This window comes from Lactuca serriola, chromosome 6, assembly GCF_051521515.1.
Source record: "Lactuca serriola cultivar US96UC23 chromosome 6, Lser_US96UC23_V15, whole genome shotgun sequence".
Classification (NCBI taxonomy): domain Eukaryota; kingdom Viridiplantae; phylum Streptophyta; class Magnoliopsida; order Asterales; family Asteraceae; genus Lactuca; species Lactuca serriola.
In genome coordinates this window covers 144420284-144437500 of record NC_136413.1, presented here as the reverse complement: position 1 = coordinate 144437500, position 17217 = coordinate 144420284, and the positions used below count along the sequence as shown (strand labels likewise).

Here is a 17217-nt window from a genome sequence, read left to right as displayed (position 1 = left end):
GTGTCGATATAATGTCTCCGGGTGCGATTTCGTCCCCCGCACAACACCCTTGAGCCTAACATATACATTATCTCTGCTCTCTAACATAACATAAATATACCAATAAAGGAGACGGTTTTCTTTCAATATCAGCTTAATGATTAACATGTATTGTCATGCTAGCTTGTTATCCTTTCATAATCAAACCACTATTCTCACCCTTCACGGTCAAACAATCATTCTCAGAATATTAATATAAATAGGTCTCACCCCTTCCTCATCACCACCACTACAACCAACAACCAACAGCACCAATGATATCTCAACTTCAAATCAAAACAATCCTATAATTTTTTTTTGAAACATATTAAATCCTAACCTCAAATCAAAATTAAATGGTCGAGAAACACCCCATGATGCTCAAATCAAATGTTGAATTTAAAACCTTAAAACTAATGGAATAAGGGAAAAGGTGAGTTCGTCTGATTTCATCCTTTTCCATTGGGAATCAAAACCTTAAACCACCAATGGTAGATTTAATGGAGTAGTTTGCTTTAATTATCTTTCATTGCACATAAATCATTGGTTCAAAAATGGTATAAGAATGGAGGTGGGTTCGAGATCCACAAATGGTAGATTGGGTAGTGATGACAACAAAGTTTTTTGTGGGATAAACCATATTGGGAACCACATATTGTTCTAATTCACTCCGTGTGTAATATGGAACTACATATGTAATTTTCATCGGAGAAGGTAACAGTGGTCGGTGGGTGATCGTGGGGTAGCCAAAGCTTTTCATCGGAGATGACGGTATCTGGAGAAAGATAATGGCAAAACACGATGTTGGAGAAAGATAGTGGTTGCCAGAGAAAGATTGTGGTGGTATGTTACAAGATGATAGTGGCAGAGAGATTGTAATGATGGCAGAAAAAACTCGGGTTTTTTAAATTATGATGGTGTGGCAAACAACACAGCGAATAAGACTAGTTAGCTGCCAAAGTTAAAGATGAAAACGTAAAAATGTCGTCATTCTAAAAATTTTCTTGTGAACTTCATTGCAAGATAACTTGGAAACCTATGATAACAAATAATAAGAATAAAAGTAAAAAAAAAATTAGTTATAAGTAAAATATTTTTTAAAAGAACAAATTATTAAAATCATCTTTATGGTTTGCCAAAATTTTATATTTGGTCCCTAACATTTTTTTGGCATTTGGACTGACCCTATGTCACACCCCCGAACCAGACGGCGGAAACGTCCGGGGGCTGTCGTGACTCAATTGAATACCATAACATTGAATATATATGAAACATAACAACATTCGTCACCATTCATCAACATAGTACAACCAGTAGTGTTTACATATCATACATTGTTTAAACATTACATTCCCCCAAAAATTAATTTGTTCAATTCATACAAAAATAAACTGCAACCGTCACTGAATATGATTTCCCTTGATTCACTGGTTCCCTGAGAATACAAGTATTTTGAAAAACGTCAACATATGAAATGTTGGTGAGTTCATAAGTAGTGTTTGAGATCGAATGTTTGTATTGTTTGAAAAACCACCAGAAAATCCGATATTTTCTGAAAAGATAAGTTTTTGAAAACATTTGTGAAGATCCATAGGTATGCTTGTTTGTTTCTATACTTGTAAAAAAAAATGTTCATTGAAAATGTATGCATTTCAAATTTGTAAGTATTGAAAACCCTAGGAAAACCCGATGTTCTCCTAGTTCCTTGAATTACGTGATGTTACATTGAAACCATTGCATAGCGTATAGTGTCAGTCCCAGGCGACGTTGGAAGGTTCTCGAGCAGGATTATTTACTACAAACCCGCGTTACACAAACGCCCAGTTTATAGTTATACTAACGACTCCGAAGGCATCGTCAGTACTAATCGCGTTATCCAATCGCCCTGACTAGGTGTAGTCCCACATCCGAAGAGAAAGAGGTCACGAAGACCCCGGTAACTCCATTAGCCGGTTGGGGATAAAATGTACGAGGGGTCCCCGACCCGCCTCGCATGAAATGTAGACTTTACTAGCAATACCAAAGGACCCTTGGGGACCGGTGGTATACAAGCCATTGAAAGTCCATTTACGTTGTGTTGGATCGGTAAAACCCAACACACCGTAAAAAAATGTCTTCGGGCCTTAAGATCAGGTCATTGGGCTAGCTAGGCTCAACGAACAAGATTTTACACTTGTGGGGCCCAAAGATGGTGCGTAGACGTCTGTGCACACTCGCATGTATATGTATTACCAAACGTTACTTGTATGAATCGTAGTGTCGTAGTGTTAGTAGTTGTAGATTTCTATTGGCTCGAGACCGAGCCAATTCGTTTAACAACGACTTTTGGGTATTGTAATGTATTGTATTTCGTCGATAGTCGCGGTGCCATTATTTGATCAAATTGTGTACATTGAACTAGCCTTGAAATATTCCTGTTTTCAGCCCCTCATTATTTGTAAAATTTACATTTTCAACCCTTTTTATTTAATTCTTCCCGGTTTGGTCCTTAAACTATTTTTCTTGACATTTTAACCCCAAAAATTATTGAAATTAATATTTTTCAACATATTTTTCATAAAAAAACAGTTTAAGTCCTTAAAAATGCAGTTTTCTCGGTTTTAATCCCTTCTTTTCGCAACTTTGACAATTTTGGCCCAAATTGGAAATTTTTTGCAACTTTGGTCCTTTTTAAATTTAAAAGCATTTTAAACCTTTGAAAAGGATTTGGAACACTTATAGTCCACTGTTTTACAGAAAGTTACAGTTTTGGCCCTCCAAAACAGAAAAATTCGCATAATGGGCCTTATTGGGCCGAAATTTTCATTTTTAGCCCATTAAGCTTGGAATTTATGTTTTTAATCCCCTAAATGAGTATATTTCCAGAAATTTATTTATGGAAACTGTTTTGGCACACTTCATCCATCAGAATCTGTGAAATGTCAATTTGGGCCCTTATTTTTGCATTTTTCACATTTTAGGCCCAAAATTTGTGTTTTTAACCCAAAGAAAATTATTACTAAACCACTTAGCCATTTTTCTTGAAGCATTTTGTGTTTAGAAATATATTTGAAGCTAAAATCATTTAACACAAGATATATCTCGGTTTTGATGGGTTTTAAGGCTAGATCCAACATAAAAACACATAAAAGCATACATATAAGCATGGAAATCATACAAGGCATACAAACACATATAGATCTACACTTTCACTTGTATTCCCCCCCCACAAAACTCATAAAAACAGAAAATAGGGGGTATGAAGCTCACCTTGGGGTGTTGATTCGGTTTTTGAAGAAAGATTGGAAGAAATGAAGTGATTTTTGGCCTTTGCACTCCTTGATGAACTTTTCGAGATTATGGGGGTTTCTAGAGTGCAAGATCATGATTTTTGCATGGATTAGGAAGAGATGTTTGATAAATAAGGAATACAAATCATAGATCCAAGCAAAACTTTACCTTAGATGTTGATTTTTGTGGAAGAACCTTCTTGAATGCTTCCTAATTTTCGAGATTTTGGATGGAGGGGGAGAGATGTTCTTGAGTGATCTAGAGAGTGTTTGAGAGATTTTTGGTGGGTGTATGTGTGTATGGCCGAGAGTGAGAGAGGAGAGAAGGGAGAAGTGATTTTGAAGTGATGTGCATGGAGGAATGGGAAATATTGCATGGATATCCTTTGGATAATAATGAGGTGGCATGCATTAAGTCAACTCTCCCTTATCTTCTTGGGTTTGGGCCTTTGGGTCGAGAATGTGAAGGAAAAAAAGGATTTTTGGGCCTTTTGGCCCTTAAGCCCAATGTTTGAGTTAGTTAGAGTGTGTTTTATGCTTAAAAGAATGTAGTATGATTTTTATATTTTTATTGGACTAGTTTAGGTTATTCATGGCTCAAAGTTTTCAATTCATTTCATTATAGGCCCAACATGACCTAAAATGTTAAAATAAATAAGTGTGGGTCCAATTAGAGCCCAATTAGGGTTCTAAGCCCATGATAGTCCAATTGGAAGCTTATTGGTCCATTAGGATTCAATAAGGAAGTTCTAGTCTAAAATAGACTTAACAAGAACTTCTAGGGTCTCCAATTGTTTGATGACTATTTGCGGTACTAGCATGTTGTATTTGATTGAAGTTTTTGATTCACATTAACTTGAATATATAGATTACATGGCTCAAAATTTACAGTTGTGACACCCTAGGTTTTGATTTTGTTATGGTGTAAGTCCTTGTCTAATAGGAAATGAATATAATACCCTCAATATTTTCTTTTTCAGTTTTTTTTTTAAGAAAATGACTTAAGTAATTTATTAGCAAGTGGGACCCACTTGCACTCCCACTCCGGCTCTAATCCTACCACTCCCACTACCACCACCCGTCATCGGTCACCATCAGCCATCTCCAACCACCATAATAGTCGAACCTCAAAAAATTATCAAACTATAATATACTCGAAAACCTGAAAATCGAACCAGAAATCAAACCTTAATTTGGGTTCCTACAACATAAAATTTGCGTTTTTTTTCGAAGACTTGAAATATGTTTGTTTGATGGTGTCGGTGATCTTGTAAGAGAGATGTTAAGTAGAGCGAAAGAGAATGGTTCTTCGACAGCACCTCCACATCAGGCAACCTCCATTTAACAACAATAGTTAACTTCATTCTGACAGCACCTTAGTCTAATCCTCCTATTTCACCCGGTCACCCCACCAAATCAAAAGAAAATGAACCAAAATAAAAATCAAACCCTACATAACTAGAATCGAAACTTGTAATCAAACCAAACCAACCTCTACGACTACTCTCATTAACTAACACCCAAAATCTACTCATAATTAGGGCAAATCAATAGGAAAAAAAAGAGAAAAAGGCATTAGTGTTTATCATTGCCTAAATCTAATTTTAAAAAAAAAACACAAACCATAAATTGGAGTCTATATCTAGGTGTACCTTTATTTTGAATAGAGAAAAGAGAAGAAGGTTGATGGCAACGATGGTGTTAACCAAATCGAACCCCATATAGAAAATCATTGCCCAAATCAGCATGCACTTGGGCAGAGCTTCTAATAGGCAAAGTGAGAAGGCGAGGGATAACAACAGAGATCAAAGAAGTCTTGACCTTGTATCTATCAGCAAATCAACAAATATCGAAAAAGATGGAGACCCTAGGGTGGCGACGAGTTTAGACTTTTAGTTTTCTAGCGACGACTCTAACAGAGGAATTGAGGTGGAGATGTGGCTTCAGGTTTGAGTTTAGAAAAGATAGAGATATGCTTTGAGTAAGTCGACCGTGGCTATAAATGGGAACAAGCAGGTGGGGGGGGGTATGTGGTACTCAAGCCTAAAATAAAATTTCGATATACTTTTAATTATAAAAAATTATAGTAAGGGTGTAACGGTGTTTTGATGTCGATAAAGGATGAAAATTATAACAAAAAAACCTATAAGGATGGTCCGAATGCAAAAAAAGAAATTAGTGATCGAAAACGAAAAATTTAGCAAACTACAGAGTTGATTTTGTCTTTTGGAAAACTTAAGGGTGTGTTTGGCTGTGAAAAACTGTTTTTATTTTCTAAGAAAATGTTTTCAGAAAATAGAGTTAAGTTTTCAGTTTTCAACAAAAATTTAAAAAACGCGTTTGGTTGGAACCGGTGGAGTTTTCATTTTTCATCTTAAAAATTTTAAAAAGTATAAAAATCACTTTTCTAGTTTACATGCAATTTGGAAAATTGAAACTTTTCATTTTCTTAAAAAATATTGGAAAACTGAACGAACCAAACGCGTTTCCAAAATTTTCGTTTTCTTAAAAAAAATTCCTAAAAAACTGAAAAATTTTCTACAACCAAATAGGGATGTCAACGGGGGCAAACGGGACGGGGAGTGCATCCCCCGCCCCCGCCCCCGAAATGTTCAGCCTTCCTACCCCACCCCCGCCTCCGAATCCCCTTTATTACCCCCGCCCCCTCCCCCGATTGATTTTGGGCTACCTTTTTTGGGCTAAAAGAATATATTTTTTAGGTAACAAATAATTATTTATAGCAGAATTTTACATGTTAAAAATAAAAAAGTCATGACATTTTAAAAACATTATACTAACAACTTCAAAACATGTTTTTGATGAATTTTAGAAGTTCAAAATCATGTTATTGTTTATTATAAATTTATATTTATATAATTAATATATATATATATGTAATTTATTAACGGGGTCCTCATTGGGGTTTCGGGACAGGTTTGCTTACCCCCGGCCCTGCCCCCGAAATTCAAACTAGGGTTAATCTTGCCCCCACCCCAGTCCCCGTTCCCGATTTATTTTAAAAAAATTTCTCCAAATAGGACGGGCCCTCACGGAAACGGGGCTCCACGAAACTTTTTAACACCCCTACAACCAAACACAACCTAAATATTTAAATGGCATGGATACAAAATTCCCCCGACTCTTTAACCTCGCTCTCCAAAGTAAAGATTTTCTCAAAATATAACTGTGGCAAAATTGTAATAATCTTAAAGTTGAAGGAGAAATTTCGTGTCCTTAAAATATGCCGCTCTATCACCTCAGTACTGTCTTTGGAGTCTCCGAAGTACGAAGTCTAAATTTGTTTTTGCAAACGAGACAAAACCATTTTTGTCTTCACACCCAAGTTCGCAACTTTCATCCAGCTCCCCGGAAATTGTATCAAATCTTATTTACACTATTGATAACAAAAACTTCACAAAGTAAAACACTATTTTATTTAATTACCTGAAAAAACATGTTGACAGTTATAAATAAAAGATCTTATTTACCATAAATGGACGTTTAATAAATAAGTATATAACCAACCAACAATCCAATATATCCATTTTTGTTTACCTTACCAAATTATCTTAAGAGAGTGTTTGAGATTTCATTTTAATCCTCAAGATGACTTTTAGATAAAATGATTTATTGACTTAAGATGGTAGAAAAAAAAAACGTTTGGATTAGTTTTTGTGATGGAAAAAAATCAACAAGTCAATAAGTTGTTTTTTTAAAAAGTGTTTATGTTAACTCATGGTATTTTAAGATGATATTGTTTTTTACAATTCAAAAAGTCATAAAGAGTTTAAAAAGTTATAAATTCTAGAAGTTGTTTATTTGAATGAATTTTTTTATGTAATTTTATATATTTCAAAAACTTAATATTATTTTTAACAAATATTTCTAAAAAAACAACTACAAACTTCAACTTCTAGTTATCAACTATTAATTACTTTTGCTCACATACCCTAATTCTCAAGTTGTGCCATGTTTTCCCTAGATGCCTAATTTTATTGTACATATTATATCCATTATCAATTGTTAGAGTCGGTAATTTTGACCAATTTACTTATTGATGATTCATTTTGGTTATCTTTCAACATAATATGTGAAAATTGATAAAGATAAAAAAAATAACCGAAGAAAATAGTCAAAAATCGACAATATAATTTGATGCATATAACCTTATAATTGGTTTTATCCTAAAAAATATTATTATGATTATATATTTCTTGAAATCATGTTTAATATGTTAGATAATTATAAAAAAATCAACACCATTTTGTTATTTGAATTGATGATATATATTAGATTTAGTTCTAACTTGGCATTCTATATGTTTGGTGTTTTTATAAGACAAACCATAGGGGTATAAATTGACCATTTTGAATCTCCAAGGGGTCTTATTAAATTCATTTAAAATGGTTGGACCGTAATATAGAAAAACGAAATTTTATCGATTTTTGACGGGTCAAGACTCAAGACTCAACGCTTCAAGTCTCTCTCTCTCTCTCTCATACACCAAATACGCAAATATCTTGACGGAGCACTTCAATTCAATCCATCGGAATCTTTGATTCCATGTAGAATCAGAGATTCAGGAAGTTTTTTCAAGCACTGTTCAATTCAACAGTAAGTCCGTTGATTTCACATCTATTTCTTCATCATTAGTTGAATTTGTTACTTGATTTCATCACCTAGTTTGTATCACAATTTCAGTTTCTGCAAGCTCCGTGTAGGATCTGATATTTTCGAGATTTTCAAGCTCGGTTTCAGTTCACAGGTAATCCAGTCGAATTTTCATGAACCTCGTCATCGTTAATTGATATTTTCGTACTAATTTCAGTTTTGTACGATAATTTTATTTTCTGCTAGTTAATCTAGCAAATTCTGTGTTTTACTCTGATTACTATCTGAAATTCGTTTCTCAAAACTGGAAAGTTTTGATCTTCGACCTTTTGGCTTCACCTATTTTAGTGGAGTGTGACTGAATTTGCAAGTTGCAACTCTGTGTCAATCGAATTTGTTGATTGTTTGAGTTCAGTTCAGTTGGAGCCCTATCGTTTCTTATTCAATTTTGCTGTATTTGTTTTCATATTTTGAAGTGAACGAGCTTGAATCATCAGTTGTAAGCAAATTCTACCTTAGTAAATTTATCTGTATGTTGATTTCTTTTCAGACTTCAGAGTTTGGAATTCGATTCTCTATTGAATCTGATTTTCTTACATTTCTAAAGTTAAAAGGCTTGAATCCCCAATTTGCTGCGATCGTTCTTCTGATGATCCTTTTTCAGATAGTTTCCAAAAAAAATAATCCTATCAGATCATTGATCAACAAGGATCATGCCTGTAATTTGAAATTTTAGTTTCCTTAAAAATTTTCGGTTATTAACTACACAAAATAACGTCATTTCTTTCTCTCTAGCTTCATCATACTATTAAAATTCTTAGCTGTCCTTTTTTAAATTCTAAAATTTCGGCCATTTGTCAAACTCTTAAATATCTTACTATTTAAAAAAACATCCTCCTCCTTTTGCTTTTCCTATAGCCACTTTTCAAACATTAATTAGATAAATACCAACATCACTTTTTTCTGGTCAAATGTCATACTTTTAGTTTTATTGTAAGAGTATGTTGAAGTTTGTTAACCTATATATTTGTTATTCTATACTTTAATTTCCCTCAAGGATATTCATTACTTTATACATAACATCTTACTTCTTTTTGGGTGGGATTGACCTTTTTTCTGGATCAAACTCAATTGTGTTGAAGATGAATACCATTTTCTCTTGTTGACAAACCCCACCTCCATTTTCTTCTTCAAGATTTCAAGAGAAAAATGAGGAAGCATCGTTTGAGAAATAGAGTTAAGTCAATTGTTGGAAGTCTCATTGATCCTGACAAAGATGAAGAGCTTAAAGACACTAATATAGGTACTTTACTCTACATCTCTTTCCTTTTGTTTTACTAATGTGTTGCTATTTAAATTGTCTTTACTTTTTTAATCTGTAGAAACGGAAGACAACTACGAGAAGATTCTAGAGCTTCTAAAAAATGAAAATCCAGATGATATGAACAAACTCACTGGATTAATCGAGGAATTCCACACACGTTATCAATCGATCTATCAACGTTACGATAACATCACTGGAAAACTGAAGGAGAAAGTTCGTTCAAAGAAAGAAAAGGAAGACTCTTCTTCTTCATCATCAAGTTCAGATTCAGATTCAGATTCAAATAAAAATGGGAATTTGGACATGGTTGCAGATAGCCTGAAAGTAGAAATTGAAGCAGCAAATAGAGAGATTGAAGAACTGAATCGAAAGCTGAAAGCTGAAACAGAAGAAAAGGAAGCATTAAATTTACAATATCAGTCTGCTTTAAACAAGGTACAAGAAACAGAGAACATGTTTAATGACTCGAAACTCCAATCTCATAGATTCCATGAAGAAAATTCCAAACTTTTAGCTGAAACAACACACCTCAATTCCAAAATCGAAGCTATCAACATAGAGAAAATGGAAACGATAGAAGAATTAAGAGCCATTAAAGAGGAGAAATCAAACGCGATTCAAAAACTAGAAGCCACTGAAGCAGAAAACAAATCTCTATCCCAAAAAGTTTCAGAATTATCAGAAGAAATCAAACGACTGGAGATGAAAATTGAAGAAACAACAGAGGAAATCGAAAATGGTGTGAGGTCAAAAGAACAGATAGTCGATGAACTTGAAGAAGCCATTGACGACCTGAAAAATGATCTTGAAATCAAAGGAGACGAAGTCAACACATTGACCGAAACAGTCAGAAACCTCGAAGTCAAAATCCGGTTATCAAATCAAAAGCTTCGCATAACAGAACAGCTATTACACGAAACAGAACACGATCACTCAACAAAAGAACAAAAGCTTCATCAACAAAACAAAACCCTAACCGAAAAAATCTCGACATTATCCGAAACAATCAGTTTCATGAAAAAGGAAGTTCAAGAGAAAGTCAACGAGACATCAAAAGGGTTTGACTTGTTGACCGTAAAATTTGAGGAGGATTTCGGGCATGTGATGACGCGGGTTTGCGAGATTAGAAACGAAGTGAAAGCTGTTGAGATTCAAGCGAGGGTAAATCGGTCAAATAACGAGTATTTGAAAGGGAAAGTTGAGGAAAGGGTAATGGAATTGAGTGGTTCGTTGGAGAATGCTAAGGGTAGGATTTTGGAAAAAGATGAGAAGATTAAAGAACTTGAAGATGTGATTTGTGTGAAAGATGAAGAGATGTTGTGTGCTTGTGAGGATAAACGAGAGGCAATAAGGCAGTTGTGTGTTTGGGGTGATTATCAACGTGACCGGTGTGACGGTCTTCTAGAAGTTTTGAAACCGGTGGTGGATAACAGTAGACGGTGAGGTAAGTGTATTGCAATGTTTACTGTCTGACATGCGTTTAGGAAGTACTGAAAGCTCCTGAACGCATGTCAGAAAGTAAATGTTATGATTTTGAAGTAGTCACCGTTTGCATTTTGAGGGTTTTGGAGTGTTTGAAGTTGAAGTTATTTGTTTGGTGTTATACCAAATTGGAGTAGATGAGTGTGTATAAGAGTTTCACAAGTCATTTTGGTTTTTGTTTTTGTTTGATTTTTGATTTGTGCTTGTTTAGAGGTTAATGTATTGATATGCATATGGTTTGAATAAGAAGCAAAATTTGGGTTGGGGGTTGGGTGGGGATGTTTGGATGTGCATTTTGTGATTATTGTGATGATTCATCAGATAACTTGTTGTAGTAAAATGATTAAAGATGAGTGATTGTGATGCAAGACGGAAGCAAACATAGTATCAATTCATGTATTTTGTGAGAAAATCCAGTCATTACATAATAACATTGAAAGTTTTGAAACTTATTGAACACCGATGTCACTGAATGCATACAATAGTAACGTTCCTTTGGCAGCTCACACCTCAATGTAGAAGTTTCCTAAACAAGAATTCAACCATCTCCAAGTTTGAACACCTCCTTAGCTTTTGCGATTTCTTGGGGAACTATAAGACCACCTCCAAGTTTGAACACCTAAATCTCCAAATTTTGATCAAAAAAAGAAAATAAAATTTACACCACTTGGATCGATAATTCATTACCCATCTACCATAATCCCCCCTCCCCCTGTATAGCTTGTCTTTATCTGCGCTTTAACATCCCATGAAAAAATGTTGAGTTTTCAACACCCTCCACCTTCAAATGATCTTGACCTTTTGAGCTAAATATACAGCCTCCAAGTTCTCAATATCGCCCAACTCAATAAGAACACCAACACACAAAGTGATATCATTTCTAAACTGAAGTAACACCACCTTCGGTATAAAATTAAACTTTCTTATCAATAACCTTCTGTAAATAAACTTTCTTATAAAATTAAAAATGATTCCTATTAGCATGCCAAACTTTAAGATCATTTTTAAGACATTGAATCATCTTATTAAAGATAATACTCTTATAAACCATTTATTCATGAGTATTTGCATTCCAATAACTTTTTACCACCTCATCAAACTCTTCCATAAAAACCCAAGAATGAAAGTATTTGAAAGGAATTTGGCCTACAATCAATCACCGTCTCATTCAATATTACTGAATCAACGTTTCTTAGATCTTTTTTCACACCCCTTCATCGAGTATCCCATGGCTTTATCTGGTTTAATGGTGTGTAACCTTCCATTTATCATCGAAATATCGCCTTTTCTTTTCTTTTCTTTTAGAAATGCTTGAGAACGAAGAAGTATTGCCTAGTATTTTGGAACTATCACATTCCTTGCCAACATGAGACAGAGTGCCTAAAGATTGTTGCATTCCCTCTCAACCCACTAAACCACTGCCACTTACTTTTTCTATTTTATTTTTCTTCATCTTTTCGAACCCACAACACACGGAAACCCTATCTTTTTGAACCCACTCAACCCACTCAATTAAAGTTAAATACAAAACAATCAAATGTAAAATCTTAACTAGCAATAGAGTTATCGGCGGTACCACTCCCGCTTCAACAAGTGGGTTGATTGGTTTCACTAACCAACTTCATCATCTCTCTCTACTTTTTCTTTCTTATTTTCTCTTATATTATGTGTTTTAAAACTTCTACCTTAGTTCTTTTGTATTTTTTTTAATTGAGTGGATTCAAAAAGATAAGGTTTCCATGTGTTGTGGGTTGGGAAAGATAAAGAAAAAGAAGAGACAAAAATTAATGTGACAATGGGTTTGATGGGTTGTGAGGGAACGACTCTCTCCTCCCTTATCTTCCAAATAGGTGTTGTACTAGTGATGTTTGATGTTCAATTTGATCATTTTATGGCCTTAGTGTCACCTTCAGTGCCATTTTGTTGTTTCCCACCTTCATTTACACCATTAGACAATAGATTTTTCAACCAGGTAGGAGAGAATCACAAAGGGAACTCTTGGGTGGTCATTCTTGATTCATCCTTATGACACCCTCATTGATTTGTTTTGATTTTTTTTTTCTCATATTTTTAAAGATGATATATGATCACCCACAGGACAATTATTATCTCCTCCGATCCCACCTTTTCCTTGAATTCGTCATCTTTTTCTTGTTAATCATTGAGATTTTGGTAGTTAGATTAATTTGGAATCCCTTCAGAAAAATCATCATCATCAAACTCCTTTTCACTCACAAGATCTTGGTTATTCAAAAATTCACATTTAGAGGCCTTTTCATTGTCTTGTTAATAGGAGGAACCCATCCTTCCACCTCCAAAAAACTCACATGAATTTCTTAATATCCTTTTTTACATTGTAATTTATTTGACCAAAACTTCTTTTTCCTATTTTACAATTTACAGAGTTGCTATAAGCCTATAACTATCTGATTAGGTACAAATAACTTATCTGACCAGAAATAAACTTCACTAAGTTTTTACTTTTAATTCGAGTAAAATAATTTATTGCTGCTTGTAACTTCACTCAAATAAAAAAACTATAACCGAATAAAGTCTGTTTGTTTATTTTCATATACTAGCAATATACCTAAAAACTGATTTGATGTCATTTATAACACCTCAAACTCAAAGTTATAAAAAATCGAAAGAATCCCACAACTTAAGTCTTTATTTTATATCGATGTATACAAAAGAAATAAATAAGCAACATAAAAACTTTATATAAATTCACTATCATATGTTAATAATATACTAATCAAACAATAACTTCACTTCCAAAACCAAAAAAAAAAAACCACGGGACTCAGCTCTCCAAGCCTATCCTTATTAAACACAGTGGCTGTGGGTACAAATACTTTAAAAACCAAACTACTACACCTGGTGCTATGGGTGGTGTTGTATATAAACATGAGCTACTCTTAAATCTCTAGACACTTAGAGAACAAAAAAATTTCCACTTGGTAGTTTACACAATTTTACCCTTTCACACACAAACTTTAACTTTAACTATAAAGTTTAATAAAGTAGGATGCTATTTCTTTAATCGGATATCCTCATCTCTACATGCAATACGTCCTTCACCACCTCATATGTCACAAACGCAATAGCTATTGATGGTACCACCTAAACAAACAACAAATGCCAATTGACTTTCGATGTTTTTCTAATTAAGACATTGACTTTGAAGTTTGAAATTTTTTAAATGAAATGAAGTTAGATATAGACTGACCTTGACCGAGTTGGGGACGAGGCCCTTGTATAACGCACGGAAGCCTTCATAGCGAACGGTTTTCCTAAAGGCATCGACCATTCCGGTGTACTCGAGTCCTCCCGACTTGCCACCTGCGGTTACAACCGAAGCCGCGTCTTTCCACCCGACCATTTGCATTCTCCGCCGGATCACATCGAGAGGATAAGCCACCGTTTGTCCAACGGTTCCCGCTGCGGCCCCACATGCAAGCTTTGTGGTCACGCTTAGGTCCGTGCCTTCGGTTAGCCCAAATGGCCTTGTTTTCACCAACCAATCTTTTAATGATTCGTATACCGCAAAATTAAGCCCCACATATGGTACCTACAAACATCGATACAAATATCATTACTGTATCAGAGTCAGAGTCACAGGCACAGGCACAGGTACAGGCACAGATATGTGAGTTTTAACTTACGACACCGATGACGGAAGGGAGCCATCCTTTGTATAATGCGCGTGGGCCTTCTTCACGGAGTACGGTTTTAAGAGCATGAGCGATTCCTCTATATTGGCTAGGAGATTTATCGGTCTGAAAAGATGAAAAGATTAGTAATGAAAATTTGAAAATAAATAAAAAGTTTTAATTTTTAGTTGGAGATTAGAGAATAAATAAATATATATATGTACTTGGACAGTAAGGCGACCGCGGACCAAGTCCATTGGGTAGGTTGCTGACATGGCGATTATTCCGGCACAAGCACCGGCTCCAAGGCGTAAGAGAGGGGTGAGTTCAGCATCCTCTGGAAGAAAAAAAAAAGATAAAACATAAAAAATTGTTGCATAAATAGGCATTTAACATTTAAGTTAAAAAAAGGTATGGCTAAGTAAACCATTTCATTAAAAGGAAAAAAAATGTATAGTGATACCATTTCCAGGTTGCTGCTTATAGAGCCACAAGATTCCCCTGTTTTTTAAAAAAGAAGAATGTTAAAGGCTTAAAGCAACAAACTTTGACTAAAGAAAGACATTTTTGAACTAAAAAAAAAAAAGAAACATACTTGGATGCCTCTTCATAGCTAAAGAACTTGACAGCAGAGTTTGGGACAATGCGAGCACAATTGGTGCCATTTCCTTTAAACATTCCTCTTAAACCCTCTGTTCTCCATATATACTTCAACCCCTGAATTGTTCCATTGTATTTGATTGCATGTGGATTTTGAACCTGTAATTTTAAACAAATCAACTCTGTTTAGTACTTATTATTCTACATGTTTTATACTCTAATGAAAGAAGCCATTATTGGGGTCGATTCAAAGACATATAAAGATTGATGAATTCACTTTCTTAAACATTAAACAAGTGAGAAATTAAAAGAAAAAGATTAGTTAAGAGATCCACCTGGAGGAGAATTTTCAAACGTTCTAAAGGAGCAACAGCAGTACGTGATCTGCAACATAAAGAAATCAAATTAACTGAAATCCAAAACTAATATCAATGTTTACAAGTCAACACTCGCATTAAATGTAAGATATGTGGATGCTTAAATTATATATTCCACCCTTTTTACCTTTGTACTACAGTCACTTCTACGGTTTTACAATCTGTTAAATTCTTGTGTTCTTTTTGTAGTGTACCTCCTACTCCTAGACATCCATATTAACTTCTTCATATCTTTAACTGACATTCAGTTTCTGAATAGCTTTTTCATAGTTTCAAAATATTCTAAAGTGTAAAGTAGTGGTAGCTCTAACAGCTATCCCACAGAATAATGCTTTTTAAGATACTAAAGCAACCACTTATGCCAAAAGCATAATATCCATTAAAAAGATTTTGCAGGCATCAGAAGACATTTCCAAGTTCTTGATAGAGGTAAACAATGAACCGAAGATATAATACATAAATTTTAACACTAACACTGATCATTTAATAGCTCCATTTAATAATTGATCTTTGTTTTCAACGTCCGGCTAGTCATCTTTGAATTTTAGTTTTTTTTTTCCTTAAATAAGAATCAATCAGTCGTTATTCGTTAAAATCATCATGTTTCAGCTATTCAGCTAAAAAGAATTCCCACGGAACAAGTAACTAAAATGAATCAGAACTATTTCACATTCAAAAATGTAATCTAGATTCAATTCAATTCAATTCAATCGGAAATTTGTAGCACAACGTAGGACATAAAAACAAAATCAGTGAAAAAACGAAAAATTATTGATTGAAAACGAAACAGCGAGAACGGAAGAACTCACACTCCACCAGCAATGCCTCCGGCGGCGAGAGATTTGCAGATGCCAAGTAAAGCGAGACGACTCGGAGCCTTCACACCTTCACTCGCTATCTTTGCTTCTTCAGCGATATTCGCGATCGTAGCGCTCGTTTTCCCGACCACGTCCTCCGACGCCATGTTTCAATAGCGCAGCTGTGAAACACAATCAAACGAGATATGGAAATTCACAGGAACCCTAGCCAAACTCAGCTAGATTCGCCGTCGTGCGTTCTCCTCCGGCGATCTTTAATTGAGAGAGATTAAAAGGATAAATAAACGAAAAAATGATCAAACATATAGCGAGTACGCACGTGGTGCTGGTGGTGGCGCGTGAATATTTTAATTGATTGGGATTGCGGGGAGCTGTAATCGTTGGACTAGAAATAGTGACAATTGGCCCTATAAAATCGACATGAAAAAATTAGGGTTTTTTCGGATTCTTTATGGGTCGGGTCAAGTCATACTTTCGGATCCAATCAGAACTAGGTGAAAAACAAAAAACGATATAATAATATATTTTTAAATAAAAATATTTTTGGACTTTATAAGTATGCAGATACATTTAAGTGATTTATACTGTTTTTTTTAACACAAAATAAACTTATTAGTAATTATGTATATAAAAATAAAGTGACTAAATCGAAAAAAAAAGTAAAATTTTGTTACCTCATTTAATTGCTTAATTTTTTATGGTCAGTATAAAAAGATTAAAAATATACTTATGAAACTTGTTTTATAAAACAAATATCTATAAATTAATAGTTTTTAATAAATATTATTTCTTAAGTTCATTTTTAATCTTCTTTTATACCGATCAAAATCAATTACACAATTAAATGTTAGTTTTAATTTCATTAAACTCTAGTCTTCTTCAAAAAATTTTACAAACCAGAATATCAAGGAGATATGAAGATCAAATATTTGCATCAATATTTAAGTAAGACATAAAGTTCTTCGAAAGAAAATAAAAAGTTCTTAAATTTTTAAGATTTTAACAAATAGTTGATGTTTGATGTTTTAAAGAAGGAAATTATTTTTCTTTGAACTTTTATGTACT

At 34.2% G+C, this 17217-nt stretch overlaps 2 protein-coding genes across 4 annotated transcripts; one reads left to right on the top strand and one right to left on the bottom strand.

Annotated features, from left to right (window-relative positions):
- The first annotated feature begins 7743 nt into the window (after positions 1-7743).
- LOC145057010 (uncharacterized) lies at positions 7744-11095 on the top strand. 3 transcript variants are annotated; one of them, XM_079004759.1, is made up of 4 exons: positions 7744-7901; positions 7989-8052; positions 9094-9201; positions 9281-11095. In XM_079004759.1, exons 3-4 carry the CDS (start codon positions 9108-9110, stop codon positions 10663-10665), a joined length of 1479 nt encoding a protein of 492 aa, XP_078860885.1. In that variant the 5' UTR covers positions 7744-7901; positions 7989-8052; positions 9094-9107; the 3' UTR covers positions 10666-11095. The 3 variants fall into 3 exon arrangements, with proteins under 3 accessions (XP_078860885.1, XP_078860886.1, XP_078860887.1); XM_079004760.1 differs by having other exon boundaries at positions 9041-9201; XM_079004761.1 differs by lacking the exons at positions 7744-7901; positions 7989-8052 and having other exon boundaries at positions 8059-9201.
- Positions 11096-13400: 2305 nt separating this feature from the next.
- On the bottom strand, positions 13401-16503 carry LOC145057009 (mitochondrial adenine nucleotide transporter ADNT1-like). Its single transcript, XM_079004758.1, has 8 exons — positions 16144-16503; positions 15293-15341; positions 14953-15116; positions 14821-14858; positions 14582-14694; positions 14370-14483; positions 13934-14275; positions 13401-13827 (listed from the first exon to the last, which is right to left on the bottom strand). Exons 1-8 carry the CDS (start codon positions 16296-16298, stop codon positions 13744-13746), a joined length of 1059 nt encoding a protein of 352 aa, XP_078860884.1. The 5' UTR covers positions 16299-16503; the 3' UTR covers positions 13401-13743.
- Positions 16504-17217: the final 714 nt, after the last annotated feature.

Coding starts and splice junctions, on each gene's coding strand:
- LOC145057010 (XM_079004759.1), top strand. CDS start 9,108: ATGAGGAAGCATCGTTTGAGAAATAGAGTTAAGTCAATTGTTGGAAGT. Junction 9,202..9,280: donor GCTTAAAGACACTAATATAG/GTACTTTACTCT, acceptor TTTAATCTGTAG/AAACGGAAGACAACTACGAG.
- LOC145057009 (XM_079004758.1), bottom strand. CDS start 16,298: ATGGCGTCGGAGGACGTGGTCGGGAAAACGAGCGCTACGATCGCGAAT. Junction 15,117..15,292: donor GTTTGAAAATTCTCCTCCAG/GTGGATCTCTTA, acceptor TTAAAATTACAG/GTTCAAAATCCACATGCAAT. Junction 14,859..14,952: donor AGCTATGAAGAGGCATCCAA/GTATGTTTCTTT, acceptor TTTAAAAAACAG/GGGAATCTTGTGGCTCTATA.